The sequence below is a fragment of the Podarcis liolepis genome, assembly GCF_965112155.1.
Source record: "Podarcis liolepis genome assembly, chromosome: Z".
NCBI lineage: Eukaryota > Metazoa > Chordata > Lepidosauria > Squamata > Lacertidae > Podarcis > Podarcis liolepis.
Window position 1 is genome coordinate 40,633,244 of NC_139570.1, and position 15,496 is coordinate 40,648,739.

The 15,496-nt window shown below is 40.5% G+C and overlaps 1 protein-coding gene and 1 long non-coding RNA gene across 15 annotated transcripts in view; one reads left to right on the forward strand and one right to left on the reverse strand.

The window, feature by feature from the left end:
• Nucleotides 1-15,496, forward strand: part of RALGPS1 (Ral GEF with PH domain and SH3 binding motif 1) — a 216,892-nt gene that overhangs the window by 140,119 nt on the left and 61,277 nt on the right. For all 14 annotated transcript variants that reach the window (XM_083485893.1, XM_083485899.1, XM_083485891.1 and 11 more), the window contains exon 10: nt 14,307-14,444. In XM_083485893.1, the coding sequence (XP_083342019.1) occupies nt 14,307-14,444 (138 nt within the window). The remainder of the gene's footprint in view (nt 1-14,306; nt 14,445-15,496) is intronic.
• On the reverse strand, nt 6,649-15,444 carry LOC310698680. Its single transcript, XR_014521694.1, has 2 exons — nt 15,131-15,444; nt 6,649-7,729 (listed from the first exon to the last, which is right to left on the reverse strand). It is a non-coding gene; the product is annotated as an uncharacterized lncRNA (long non-coding RNA).

Here is a 15,496-nt window from a genome sequence, read left to right on the forward strand (position 1 = left end):
TATTATGAATTCTTTTTTAATTGATATCCCTGGGACTTGGTTTCATGACCTAGGGGACAAACAGTTACTATGGGAGATGGCTGAATGAGGCAGTCATTAGCAGAGGACGCTATGGGGAGCATTACTGGAGCTTGGAGGCAGGCAAATAAATGTAACACCACCCTGATGATGTTCAGGAGTTTGTATCAGATACACCTCAAATAATTACTGCTGCTTAATGCAAAGTTGGGGGGAAATATACGATCATGTTTTTAAGTGTTCTTACTCATCCTTCATCATAAAAGTCCTGGGGTGGGTTATAATAAAACAAAACAAAACACTAAAAACAGCTAAAATCAGAAGAATGCTCCCCCATATAGATATCACAAGAGTTAAAGCGCAGGATAAAAAAGTTCATATTCAATTTATGGGCTTCCACAGAGAATGCCCTCTCTCATGTCATTACCCACCCCAATTTCCAAGGATGGTGGAACTAGCAAGAGAGCCCCCTCTCCCGAACTCAACCCAAGAGGCCTTAATTGCTTAGGGCTTTAAATGCTAATATTAATGTGAGCACCTTGAATTTGCCTGGAAGTGAACCAGCAACCTGTGCAGCTGTTTTAAAACAGGGATTATATGAATTTCAAATGGAATTTTGGCCAGTACTGGTCTCTGTATTTTGGACGAGTTGAAGTTTCTGAGTCATCCTCAGGGGCAGCCCCACATAAAGCACACTGCAATAATCCAGCCTGGAAGTTACCAGTAGAGTGGCCAAGTCATCTCTGTCCAAAAGTGACTGTAGCTGGCAACAGGTAATGTCACCATGCACAGCAATTTTATCGTAATGCAGAATTTGAAAAGAAAGAACTACTGGACAATGTGCAGTTTTGGATATTGAAATAAAAAATATATTAAAAGTTAGTAAATCAAATGTGATATGAGTGAAGCCAGATGTCATTTCTTTAGTATCTTCAGATAAAGCAGTTGTTAAACCATTCACTGGCACAACACAGATCCCTAACAGAGTGTACTGTGTTTGAAAACTTATTTTCAGGTGACCAAACATGAGGAGTATTATGTATGATATATAACATTATCTCTAATTTGGAAATAGTAAAAAAGCCAAAACTCCCCAAAATGGGAGACAGACCTATTGAGGCTTAAAGATTATATGTGGAGTCAAGTTTTTTGACAACTTCATAAGTTTGTAGTTTCCTTGGTAGCTATCATCTGCCCAAATAATAACTGATCCTGCATATGTGGGAGTCATATTAGATTCTGCCTATTGCCACTGTCTGCATTTGCAGAACAATAGGGAGATACTGAGAAGGCACTGTTGTTAAGGTTGGTCTATTACCTCCTGAGTGTGTCAGTCGATCAAGTCCAGGTCTCCGTGTTCAACAGAGGCCAATCAGATGTCTGCAGGAAGATCGCAAACAGGATGTAATAGAAGCACGTATCCCCTGATTTTTTTTATATAATAATAATAAGAATATCTTTATTGTCATTGCCCCCTCTCGGGGACAATGAAATTACTTGGCTGCTCCATCCACCCAGGTAGGGCACTCCACACAAAATCAAAACAACTATAAAAACACTAATTAAAACAATACAGTATAATACAGCAAGGAAGATTAGATGACTTTCAAAGTCCAGGCTTCCCATTCAGGGCCGAGATCGCTCTGGGGAAGAAGCTGTTCTTAAGACGGCTCGTTCTTGTCTTCATCGTCCTGTATCTCCGTCCCGACGGCAGGAGCTCGAAGAGACAGTGACCAGGATGCGATGGATCTTTTACTATGTCCAGTGCCTTCCTATGGCACCTTGTGGCATAAATCTGCTCTAAGGTGGAGAGTGGGCAGCCAACAATGCTCTCTGCTGCCTTAACAACTCTGCACAACCCTAACCTGTCCTGGGTAGTACAGCTTCCATACCACACACATAAGCCATAAGTGAGCACGCTCTCGATGGCACAGTGATAGAAGGCAAGCAGCAGTTTCTGCAGAAGATGGTTTTTCCTTAGAATGCTCAAAAAGTACAGTCTCTGCTGCGCCTTCTTCACAAGCCCCCTTGTGTTGACACTCCAGGACAGAGCCTCTTGTAATTCAATGCCCAAAAATCTGAACGTTGTTACCCTCTCCACACAGACCCCATCAATCAAAAGTGGCTGGACATTGCTCTTCTGTCTCCTGAAGTCCACCACAAGCTCCTTTGTCTTCCTTGTATTTATGAGCAAGTTGTTAGCTCTGCACCACTCTGTCAGCCGCTCCACCTCATCTCAATAGTCCGTTTCACCCTCCCTTTCAGAGATGAGCCCAATCACAGTTGTGTCATCTGCAAATTTGACAACCCTATTACTAGGGTGAGCAGCGACACAATCGTACGTGTAGAGAATATAAAGGAGCGGACTGAGTACGCATCCCTGTGGTGTTCCTGTGTTAGTCTTAAGCATACTAGAGGTATAAGGGCCCAACCGAACCCTCTGGGGGCGGTGTGACAAAAAGTCCAATATCCACCCGCAAAGTGATAACGGAAGCCCCAGATCTTCCAGTTTAGACATCAGACGTTGTGGTAGAATGGTATTAAATGCCGAGCTGAAATCTAAAAAAAGCAGTCTGGCATAACCCCCCCCCCCCGCTGCTCCAAATGTGCAAGAACGGCATGGAGGGCAATCGCCACAGCGTCCTCTGTCGATCTTTTCATTTTATAAGCAAATTGGAATGTGTCCAGTCCCTCTGGTAGGCAGGCAATGACATAATTTCGTACCAGCTTTTCAAAGCACTTCATGATTATAGGTGTGAGTGCTACTGGACGAAAGTCATTCAGATCTTCCGGGTTAGATTACTTTGCCTCCACTTGTGAGGTACTTTGTTTCGGTGTCATGTCTAACAGCCATTGAGAGACTTATTCTCCATTAATTTGACTAACCTGTTTTTACTGTGCCGCACTATGCATGTTTACTCAGAAGGCCCATTGTGTCCAGTGGAGCTTACTCTAGGCAAGTGCATATAGGATTGTGTAAAAGGAATGGTGAATTCCACATCTCAGCATTGTGCTGCTTGAAAAAAATACTCTTTTGTCACTGTGTTTCAGCTCTGTATCACCACTTTCAGGTTAACAGGAGTACAGTACTTTTGTTCTAAATTCAGAACTTAAAGCAAAGGGGGCAGTTCTGTGTGGCATAAGACCCTCCTGATGTTTACTCTTTGCTCATGATGGTAAGCACAAAATTGGGGGGTGTCATCACATTGTGGCATTGTGTGTTCAAGCTAACATTCTTGAACGCTGTTATCCTGTAATAAAGGTATTGAAGGGTGACACCTTTTAGGCAATGGGGTGAATCTTGTGGAAACAGGACTGTGCTGCTTCCCTCCTTTCCTTCAAAAAAGGAGCTCACATATCTGCAGCTGCTATTTGAGCATTTTCAAGCCAGCTGGTCTGCTTCTCAACTCTATTAATCAATGGGCATGTTTCCAGTGACATGGCGTGATGCGATCTGGATCCTCAACAGGATACTTTTCCTGATCCCTACAGCCTACAGATCATTGACTGTTCTGTGATGAGGGATGTAGGGCATCGCCAGAGTCAGTGAATTTCTTTTCTTTCTCAGGCCTCTCAAACTTACTTAAGTATGAGGAGGAAGAACAGCAAGTAAGTGTCCTGGTGTACCCTTCCTGCTGAGAGTTGCATTTCCCACAAATTTCCTTGTTATTCAATTTAGCAGCCACAGACTCCCTTCTGCCAAGTTACCTCCTCCTCATGTATGCTATACCTATCTGTTGATTAATTGAATTGCAGGGTGTCAGAACATGGTGCTTCCTTCCCCCAGGTGATTATTTGCCTGAGTTCATGATACACTAATGAATGCTGCTATACTGCCCACATATCCTAAGAGTCTGGCTTAAATAACAATGGGAAAGTGTTTGTGTAGATGGAAAATATTTTTTGCCTATGGAAGCAGCTGCCCATGAGCTCACTCTCTGGAAAGCATCCTGATAGCTTCTCATCTTATGGAGCCTCCCCCCACCCCTGTCCTCTTCTCCGCACAGTAGCACGTTTAGGAGCCAGGAGTTTAGAAAACTAACCCATGGAGTGCTTTCTTTGGCATCCTTGGATCTGCCTGTTGCAAAAGAGACATTTCAGGCAATCCTGTCCTTTCTAGGGAATGCACCACTGTTAGGAAATGTACTTTATTTCAGGACATTCTCTTTCCACAAAATAAGTATCCTTAGCTCCATAAATCCCCTTGGAACAGAAATTCTAGCTGGAAGAATTGGAAGAAAGATAGCCTTCTTGTACAAAGACCATCAGTTCTCCATAAAGCACTTAATGTACTCCATAAAGTATGTTAATCAGAGTAGATTCACTGAAAGTAATGGACCTAAATTAGTCATGTTCATTAAGTTCAGTGTGTCTACTCTGAATAAGACTAACAGTGGACTCAGCCCTAAGTCTGTAAATAAAATGTGGTATTTCTTCATTTAAGTGGCTTTAATACATTTTAAAGATCATGGGGTAGAAACCTGATTTAATGTGTACTCCATTGCTGTGGAAGGCAGAGAAAGATGCTCCAAGCATAGAGCCAACTCCTAGGGGCTGAGGTCCCTTTGCTCCCCCCTAAAATATTTGAGGGGGCTGCCCCTCCCCAAGTTGATAAGCATTGCCATTCAAATGGTGTGCAAGCGCTGTGTCTTGTGATTGATTATGCAGGACATAACTTTCCTGGGCCACCCCAATTTTTTGTTCAAGCTGGCACCCCTGGCTACAAGTAAGACAATATGGCGTTCATAATAAAAAGTTGGTTGTTGAGGGTACAAATGCAAGAACAGCCATATCAACCCCATAACAGTCATGTGATAGAAGTTGTGCTGCAAGCCCTAACCCTAACCCTAACCCTAACCCTAACCCTAACCCTAACCCTCATCACCAGGCAGGAATTTGAGCCTGGGTTTGCCACATCAGAACTAGCACACACAGTAAAGGCACCCCAGCTTTTAAACTTCTTGGTAGCAGTAAATATATTATTTGTAATATCCTTATCAGGAGATGTTGCATGGCATACTTTGAATCTAGAATGGGGCAGTGTTTCCTCTGACCATTAGCTGTTCATCATTGCACTAGATATCTGATGGGAAGAAACAGGGCCTGCACCACTTGTAACTTGTTGAATGCAAGCTACCACCTGTGTGTTGTGGTTTGCTTCACAAACACACCTGCTTCTACAGTCTCAAGCAGATGGAGGAAACAAGAAAGTTATGCTTGAGATAGATATTTTTATTATTGCAAGTTTTTAAAGCAGTTTTTAACATTATGTTTTAATGTTGTAACCTGTCCTGGGTCCTTAGGATAAAGAGTGGGTTATTATTATTATTATTATTATTATTATTATTATTATTAATTGGATAACTATAGAATCACACTATTCTTCACCCTATTCTTTTTACATATGAATGTGGGGGGGGCGGTTTGATTTAGATTAGTGTTCTATATTTTCCATCTTCTCATTCCAATGTAGCTTCAGCTGCTTATTTATTATCTTTTATTTTGACAGATAATATGTACCTCTTTGCTAATTTTTTCTTGGGACAGACATATGTTAATTTTACAGTTACTTCACTTGCTGTGTATCTAGCTGAGTTTTTATATTAATGTATTTTCATTCTGTAAAGTTTTATACTTCCCCCATCATTTAACCTACAGTATAACACTTCTAGATTTTGCTGCTATACCACCACACACACTTTTATCTAGCCAGAAAACAAAGCAGAAACAGAATATCAGAAATGAGAAGAAACACTAGAGAAAACATTTGCTAATTTTTTGTAAAGCACAAACTATTTCCATACTTTTGGGCAACAGTTTGGGAATAAGATATTTTTCTCTATCCACAGTCACTTGCTGTTGTGTCCCCTTGCTTCATTACTGACTTTTATTTGTAAAGAAATGATTGTCCCAGCTAGGAATTCAGTTAAATTTTACTCTGGGTCAGCAAGGCAACAATTACAAAAAATATGACCTGTTAGTGCATGGTTTTACAGGTCTTTTGTTTTTTTCCAACCACACATAATTTAAAGCTTTTGGAAATTGAGCTTACCATCTCAGACTTCTTTAGGTGGGTGTTCCCAGGTCTGCATGCCAACGAGAAAGACTACCCACACAAGATGTTGCCACTGTAACATTTCCTGCTGGCTATATTTCCTTTCACACCAGAGTTACAGGTGTTGGGGTGGATGTTTTTACTTCCATGACAGCTTTAGTGCAGCTCTAGAAACCATATGAAGCATCTGCCTGCTTAGTTCAGCTGCAGTTTCACCCTCATGGGAGTATTTAAGGTGCTCTGAAATACTTAATACATTCTTTTTCTACCCAGTGTTCCAAAGTTACCAATTTTAGCCTGCCTGTACTGGTCACACTTAATTGTAGTGAATGTTCAAAAACTTCCACCACATCCAATTCCACCACCATCATTTTGTTCTCTTTTTCCTCATTTCCATATCCTTTTGTCAAGTTTCAGTGTCCCCAAATATTGCCCCCCAAAAGGAACCATGAATGGTGTAGAACTCATAAATTTATTGTAATATGTAGCTTAGCTGTTATTTGTCAGGAATAAAACAGAGCAAATGAAATAATTTTTATTCTTAAAGATGGACATAATTGCTTCATATCTCAGAATTGTTTTAACTATCCATTTATTGCAGTTGTTGTACTAACAGAACAAAAATGTAGTTAAAGGGAACACACATTGGTTTCTTATGAAGTCATTCAGTATTAGGGCACATTTGGTGATGATACTGGTTCTAAAGAGCACGTTGTCCTGAAAAGCATCTAAGTAGTGATGTTGCCTTTGAAAGCAAGCAGTGAGTTATTTCCAGTATGTAAAATCATCGACTAACAGGCAAACTTCTATACAGGTTGCACAGGCATTATGAAAGTGGTGAAATTGTTGAGCAAACCTGTAACAGCTCAGGCAGGAATGGGAACCAGCAACATAGGAATATATTTTTTATTACCTATTGAGGAAAGCTTCAAAAGAAGGAGAAAGAGCAGCTTGTTGTATTGGGCTCCAGCACCTCCAGCTACAAGAAATCATTCGCTGTGAGAGCTGCTGTGTATTCTTCTGACCCCCCACCACACATTAAGGAAGTTCTGCAAGCTGGTACAAGTTGCATGGTCTTCCATCATTTATCTGAATTGGGTTACATATTAAGGGGTTGTCTGAAAATGCTAAAATACATCGAATTTGTGGGAACAAGTGCCAGATTGCTAGATAAAAAAAACCAGTTCCTGGATTCTGAAGGATTTTTTTTTTAAGTTTCCCTGAAGAATCAGCATTGAAATGTTGGAAGAAGTGGTATATCCACAAATATAAAATCAGTGAAATCAAGTTCATTTGACAAATTGCAGAAAATGCAGTTCTTCATGCCAGAAGGGAAAATGCAACAGGCACATGCAGTTCTCATCCATGACTTGGCACTTGGTGACATGAAGTGGTCTTTTTAATGTCAGAGTTACTGTCTGCCTCCAACCAGGGAAAGCAGCAATTTAAGTATTCCCGTGCTCTGTCTTGCAGCTTTTGATTGCTTAAACTATAACAGTGCAAAATACAGAACAAAGTATCATGCTTAAATTAATCCACGTCACACACTAGGTTGAGTTAAGAAAATGAATGTCGATTCAGTTGGAAGAAGGACAGTTAAGATGAAAGTACACAGAAATTGCAAAAGGGCCACTGTTTCCTCAGGTGTCCTGCATGCTGGGAGGAGAAGAAAAAACAAATTAAGAATGGCTTTCAGAAATAATTTTCTCAGGAGAAAACACTTTTTCAGCCAAAAATGAAATAGCTGCTAGAGAGTATCTTGAACCCCGCTATCCAAAAGGACTAGACCAAGCATGTTTAAACAACCTGTATGATTTGTTACATGGACCTGTGGATTTGTGTTTTAAAACATGCTTTTATCCTACATGAAAAGATGTGGCTGCTCTCTGACTCACCATTTGCTTTTCTTGGGATTATTCTAGTATGAGTATGTAGACAGAGTATCACTTCACACTGTGTCACTGGGGTTACTGTGACACCTAGAATGCAAGCATCAACTCTTCCTCAATAAAGGTGCCCAGTTAGATGTGTCTTCCATCATTCTATATCATGGGTAGGCAAACTAAGGCCTGGGGGCCGGATGTGGCCCAATCGCCTTCTCAATCTGGCCCGCGGACGGTCCGGGAATCAGCGTGTTTTTACATGAGTAGAATGTGTGCTTTTATTTAAAATGCACCTCTGGGTTATTTGTGGGGCATAGGAATTAGTTCGTTCTTTCTTTTTCAAAATATAGTCTGGCCCCCCACAAGGTCTGAGGGACAATGGACCAGCCCCCCCCCCCCCGCTGAAAAAGTTTGCTTACCTGTATGGTTCTATATGGTTGAAGAGGACAGGTAATTCTGGTTTGTTGGAGGACAAGAGAAAAGAGCCAGGAAAAGCCCAGTTATGCAGGAGGACCTTCCCAGGGGAAAAAAGAAGTGCTCCAGAATCCAGACTGATAGGATTCTTACTCACATTGGATTTTTACAATGATCAAATACACATGTTGAACACAGAAAAACAAACCCATCTGAATTATTTGGTTGTGTTAATTTACCCTAAAGTTGCAATTCTAAGCATGCTTGTGGGGAGAATGTTGAATGTGACTCACATGAAAGAAGGGAATATATTTCCAAGAAGTATTTTGAGTAAATGGTATGTTATGTATTTTTCAAATATTTAACAACTCTGTTGAGCCGCTTGACTTTCCTTCAGTTCCCATTACTTCTTGTGAAATTAAATCATTTAGGATTGTAGGTCGCAATCCCAAAACATTGCTGGATGTTAAATAACACATGAGAAAAATTCATCTGCAGGAATGAATTTCAGTTTCCCAGGTGGGAAAATGATTTTTAAAAAATATTTGGAAATTCAAAATATTGGGTTATATTTGGTTTGATTATAAGCAGATTACATTGACATAAACTATTCACCCCCAAAATGTTCTGTGCATTTATCTTCTACATGTGTTCTTGCATTAAGTTATAATAGCATGTTAATTATTATCAGTGATCCTTGAAAGCTTCCCTATATTGTCCAGGCCTTGGTTTTTTGCTTGAGATGTGCCCTATTCAGTATTTTGTGATGGCTTGCCTCTACTCTGAGGGGGACGGAATTTACATTTGACTCTCTCACAGCTGCTGTTCCTGTTATTTTAGTCTTTGGAATTTATCATGATAGTTTGATGTTTTAAAACCCCACAAGTGTAGCTTTAGGAGCAAGCACAATTCGTTTCTGGAATCTTAGTGTGTTCTTTTCCAAGGCAGGGCAAGAAAACACAAAAAAGTATTTAATCATAACTGCATTCTCTCTCAAAAAACAAAAAGATGAAGCTACCTTCTGTGAGTGGATCTCCCAATTTTCTGATATTTTCTCCTTTCCTATCAGTACCACATGGGCATAGCCAAGGAGGGCAAGGGGGCACTTGTCGCCCCCCCCCCGAAGCCTGACCCCCACAATGGGATTTGGGGGGGAATTTTACCTCAACAACTTTCTGTGTCCCCCCGCGGAAAAAATCCTGGTTACGCCCATGAACCAACCCCTTTCAGTAGGGTTCCATACTATTCAGGAACAGACATAGTCATATCAGTAAGTGCAGAGATTAAAAGCTTAAGAAAAAGGAATGTTGTTACAAACTTCTAAAAAGCAGCCAGGAGATGGAATTCTGAAGACCAGGTGCCATAGCTGAGAAGGCTCAAGAGTTAGCATCTCAAAACAAGCAGTGATTACCATCCACAAAACAAGGTTTTGTGGAGCTGCCTAAGGTTTCCTAGTATGAATACCATGGGGTTGGACTTCTCAGCAGCTGTAGTGTCATTCCATCCATTGAGAGTTTGGGTTTTCTAAATGTTTCATTTGACAACAGCTGTCTCTGTGTGCATACTGCCCACTTGCAAATGCTGGTCATTCACATATACAGTTGTCAGTGTATTATGTTCCATAAGGAGCAATTGAGCTTGAAAGCACAAGGGAGTTATATAGAAATGTTTTAACTTGAGCTAGCAGGAAACTATAATAATTATGAAGCTATGTAGTAAAAAAAAATCAGTTCCATTTCAGAGAATGGCACAATCTCAACAAGACCTTATAACAATGTTTTACAACATGGTTTTGCAGTACAAATGTCAAAGTCTGTAACTATTTAATAAATAATACCACACTCCCAAATTAAAAGTAGTGTTTTAAGCTGTGAGGTTCTCAATAAAATAGGCAAAATAACATATTGTAGGGCAGCGATGAGAAAACTTTTCCAGCCTATGGGCTGCATTTCACTCTGGGCAACTTTCCAGGGGCCACATGCCAGTCACAAGTGGTTCAGAAGTAAATGTTGTTGGAGCAACTCGTGTACATTTTACCTTTGTACAGTAGTCTAGTGTCTACATACCATCACAGATCTCTTTCTATCCCTCAGCCAGGGAAGGAAGAGGCATTATCAGTATTCAAAGATACATTCCAGGCAGGCAGAAACATGCATGGAAGATACGAAACAGGGACAGTAAGTGACCTGAGGGGAGTCCTGGGGACCAGATAGAGATGCTTGGAGGGCCACATTCAGCTCTGGACTTGAGGTTTCCCAACCCTGATGTAATGGAATTGTTAGAACTTTGCGGCAAAGCTTGAAATGTGGAAATAACAAGCTTCAGTTTTAGATTATATTACATGGTTTCCTGCATGCCACTTTCCACTCGTAGAGGTTTTTCTTTGGACAAACACAAAGAGGAGGTGTGGGGAAAGGAGAGGAAACTACATGGAACATTTTCCTGGACAATTTGGGAAGGATTGGGCTTGGTGCTGCTTTTATAAGGCAGAAGCCACCAAGAGTCCTTGCCCCACTAGTTTCCTGTGTTTCTGCAAAGGCACTTTTCAGAATAATATTAGCTGCCTATGGTAATGGAAAACCAATAAATGAGTCAGGCTGGCCTAGGGCATCTAGTAGGTAACTTGAACATCCTTTCTTTCTAATACTTTCGCTCATTAAGGTTTTATTAGAATTCATCTTTTGATTAATTTTTGAAGATACCCTATTATGTTGAAACAGATTTTCCCGTACTGCTATGCCTGTGAACCATTGTAAATGTAGCAAGTCCATGTGACAGCAAAAGAAACAAATCAAATTTCATTGGGTTCCCACTCCGAACCATGAGTGCAACTCCCCCATCTTCACAGTCCTCTAGTATCCTCCCCCAGCTGTGAGCCCTCCAGACATCTTGAACTAGGCACACTTCAGTCTCAGCCACTGCAGCCAATGGTCATGGATGACAGGAGCTGTAGTTCAAAGCACCAACATGAGGGAGGCTCCCTTATGTACCAAGTAGTATGGCTGACATTCAGAAAGGTAGGCATAGCCAGGGATTTGCATAGATAGAAGTGGAATTCTTTTCTCTTTTCTTTGAATTGTGTGTGTGTGTGTGTGTGTGCGCGCGCGCGTTCACACACACACACACATATATCAGGAACTAATTTTGAAATATATTCTAGATTGAAGGTGATTTGGCAGAGGATCCTGCCAAGTTCAGAGTCCCACTGAACAAGCAAAATTAGTGGCATGGCTTTTGAATTCTGTTTTGTATCACCAAGAACCAGTGAACACTAGTACAGTTTCACCAGAAACTCACGAATTAAGGTTTTATTCCTCTTCTAACAGAACTCCTTAGATGTTGTATGCATCACAAACTTGGGGGGCGGGGCGGGCGCAGTGAAGTTAAAAATGATTGCTCTGGCAAACACAAAGCATTTATTGTTTGTTCTCCTTTATAGAGTATATGCTACTCTAGAAACATCACTCAATAGTTTCTTGTTTCATCTGGAATATACCATTTGTTTTGAACCATACAGAAAACATAGGTGTAACATAACTACATTCTTCTCTTGATCATCATCCTGTTCACTTATTTGGTGCATGCAGACATCTCAACAATCCCCAAATATCTAAAGTGTCAAGATGAGTGGGTGGCCATAACCCACTGGCAAAGCAATTATAAAGTCCCTATCATTTCCACTTAAAAGGATCTTTGTCTCAGAGCATGGAGAGCCACTGCCATTGAGAGTAGACAGCACCGGGCTAGTGAGTCCCAGTGGTCTGACTTGCTTCATATGAATTCCTTAGCATGTATGGGCCTACGGCCGTAATAAATTATTATTATTATTATTATTCCTTAGCATTCACACAAAGGCAAAACTAATTTATGCTGCACTCTCCCCCCCCCCCCCGAGAGAGAGAGAGCAGCAACTTCAGTGACGATCTCTTAAGACCATGCTTTTTAATAGCTGTACCTTTATTCCCTCAGTGACAGTGGTCACTAGCAAGATTCACTAAGGCTCACTTTTTCCCTGACTAGGGTTATGGGGTTGGATTGTTCTCAGCAGCTATAATTTTACCAAATAGCCAAACATAATGTTTCTTGGTATTTGTTGCTATCAGCAATAGAAATACTGGAAACACTCCATTTACAAAAATGTTCAAAATCAGTTTAGTTAAAAATAGTAAAACACAATTTAAAATGCAATCAATAATTATACATAATTCATGCAATATCAAAGACAATGGGGGAAATATTATGGGCAGGATTCATCTAACACGCCTCACCAATGGAAGGCTTGCACAAGGACTGCTTGTGCAGTGGGGCTTTCCCACTCTGTTTCCTCTGCATCCTCCCTTTGCCCCCAAATTGGCTCAGGGCAGGTTAGAATAGCCAGCAGGGCGAGGAGAGGGGAGCTGCAATGCATGCACAGATGGAACGTTCAGAAGTGCACAAAAGTTGAAGACCACCCAATAAGTTGTATCTAATGCTAGCCCTGGTCAGAGTATAACCTAACCTTAGACCCTTTAAACTCAATGGGTCTATTCAGAGTAGGACTTAGTTGGATCTAACTTAATGACTATTTTGACCTGAATTACCCAAACAAGATGCAATCCTAATTTGTATTCCTATATTCAACTTCCTGGAAGACTCCCTAAGTACAAGTCAACCATGCTTTCTTTCCGCCTGCCCTTACTATGTTTCATTTATCCTTTGCAAGTTCTCACAGGTAGGCATAATTCTCTGTCATCTGTTTAAAGTGATGGTGACTCTTGGATATATCTTGCAAAAATAATAACATGCTTGTCGTTCATTTTTGAGCAAGAACCCACAAATGACTAACGCTTTCCCCATTAAATTGTGGCTTCTCCTGTTGAGTCACAAACTTAATAAATGTCTCTTCTAGCCCAGAACAGAAAACATGCAACCTCAGCATGATCACTTGCTGTATTTTACACCAAGCAAGATCTGCAAACAATAAGATTGCTCTGAAATGATGCCAAGAATCAAATTGTGATGACAGGACTGAAAAACATTTTGGTTGTGAAAAGGGAAGCAGAATTCAATGTGGATTTGCTTTTGGGGGGTGGTGATAGGACATTGTTTAGGTGAAGTATGCAATTCCCATCATCACTATTAATTCACTTTTAAAATGAAGGTTTGAAATTGAATTAAGTTGAGAAATGATATTACAAGAGGAATGCGAGAGTAGATAAGCTTTTTTCCCCTTACAGTTCTTTTTTCTCTCAGTTCCCTCTGGGCCAGTCCAGACATAATTCAGACCACCTCTTGACCACAGTGAAGTTATTGGCACCTGGCTGTGAGCTGTTCCATCCCTCTTTCTTCCTTTCTATCAATTCCCCTCAACTTTCTTTGTCAACCTTAGCCAAGATGCGTAGTTACATATATACTGGCATAGGCCATAGTTTATGTTAGCAGGGTTTGTCGTGAGCATGGTTAATATTAGCAATGCACAGCTCCAAACTACTGAAAAGCTTAGCCTGGTTAGCATTCCTCAACATTAGTCTTGGTACTGATGTGCAAGCTTGATGCCAGTCCTAATTCCATGGTTAAATTCCCTGCACTTTGTATGCACTTTGTACTACAAACTTAGTATCTACAATATTTCTCTTTTCTTGTTAAATACCAGTCCTTGGATCAAATAACACTCAATAAAATATACTGGTGCAGTGTGGTAGAAAATTTGGCCAACAGTAGCGTGCAATCCTGAACATGCTGAGATTTCAATGACTGAGTAAGGGAAGAGGGTTCTCTGTGCCAAGTAGGATGAAAACTCTGTGGGCCTTTTCTTTATAATTATTCAGCTCTCATTTGTTTTTTAGTAAGATTATTCAAGTGGATAGCCAGGGGTTCCTTGATTTTTTGTTTATTGCAACCAAGTTTCCCTGTATCTTTATAAAGCACCTGATTTAACCTTCCTTCTTTAATTTCAGGGATTTATTTGTTGGATTTAATCTACATTGATTCAGCATATCCTGCTTCAGGCAGCATCATGGAGAACGAACAAAGATCCAATCAAATGAACAATATCCTCCGAATAATTGCTGATTTGCAAGTCTCCTGTAGCTATGGTTGGTAATTTTCCTCTTCACCAATATTTCTTTAATATAGTAAATTAGCACCAGATGTCTGCCTCATACAAAGAGGGGCCTTAAGGGATAATGTAGATCAGGAAGCTTTGTGCTACTGAACCACTTAGCTTCTGCCAAATTAGAAAATTAGATAAAGTGATTGTTGTTCTGGCCCAGCTTAAGTCTGCAGGCATGAATATATACACCCCATCTTTACCTTTTTATTACAATCAAACTTTGCATAAATTGCATTACATTTTTGTTATGGCCAAATTCCACTTGAGAGGTTCAGTGCTTCCTATGAGCTTGTGGCCTACTCTGATTTCTAGAAAATCTTTGCCTTTTTCTGCCAGAATTAGTGGCATGGCTTTTGAATTCTCATAATAAATAATGTAATGTAGACTTGTTCTATAGCTGCAGTTTCCCTTGCAACCTGTCCTCAGACTTTTCTAGCTGTGCCTCTTTGTGTTATAATCTCCCTCCATTTCCCTTATGAATATTATTTATATTCTGTTATTTCTGTTATTTACAGTATTTATATACCATTTATTTCATCCATTCAGGAGAGATCTGGATAACAAAAAAATGTGATTTTCTACCAATTGTCATTTTCCGCTACATATTTCCATAAAAGCTATTGTGTTCATACCTAATGAGAGAAGATTTGATCTCAATACAGTACTTACATTCTCTGCCCAATGAAATCAGATTTTTCTGAGCCTCCAGAGGGCATTAGACTTCTTTGAGGTGGCACCTCTAATGGAACATGTAGGTAGGGCCAATCTCGAATGCATCTCCAGTGGGAGGAGCCACTCAGATCTCCCATTGTAAGGAGCTGAACTGTTGAATGTTGTTACAGCAACTAGGGGCCCAGCCATAGGTAGTTTAGGCTTTGTCATGATCCACTAGATCCTGACTGGCTCAGAGCAGGAGTAGTGGTTGTTGTCAGATGAGGAAGAAGAAGAGGAGAGTGTGAAGGATGCATCAGCAGGGAGCAGCCAAGAGGGAGGGTGGAGTCTCTTCCCCTTTGTGTTTAAAAGCCAGGAAATGCA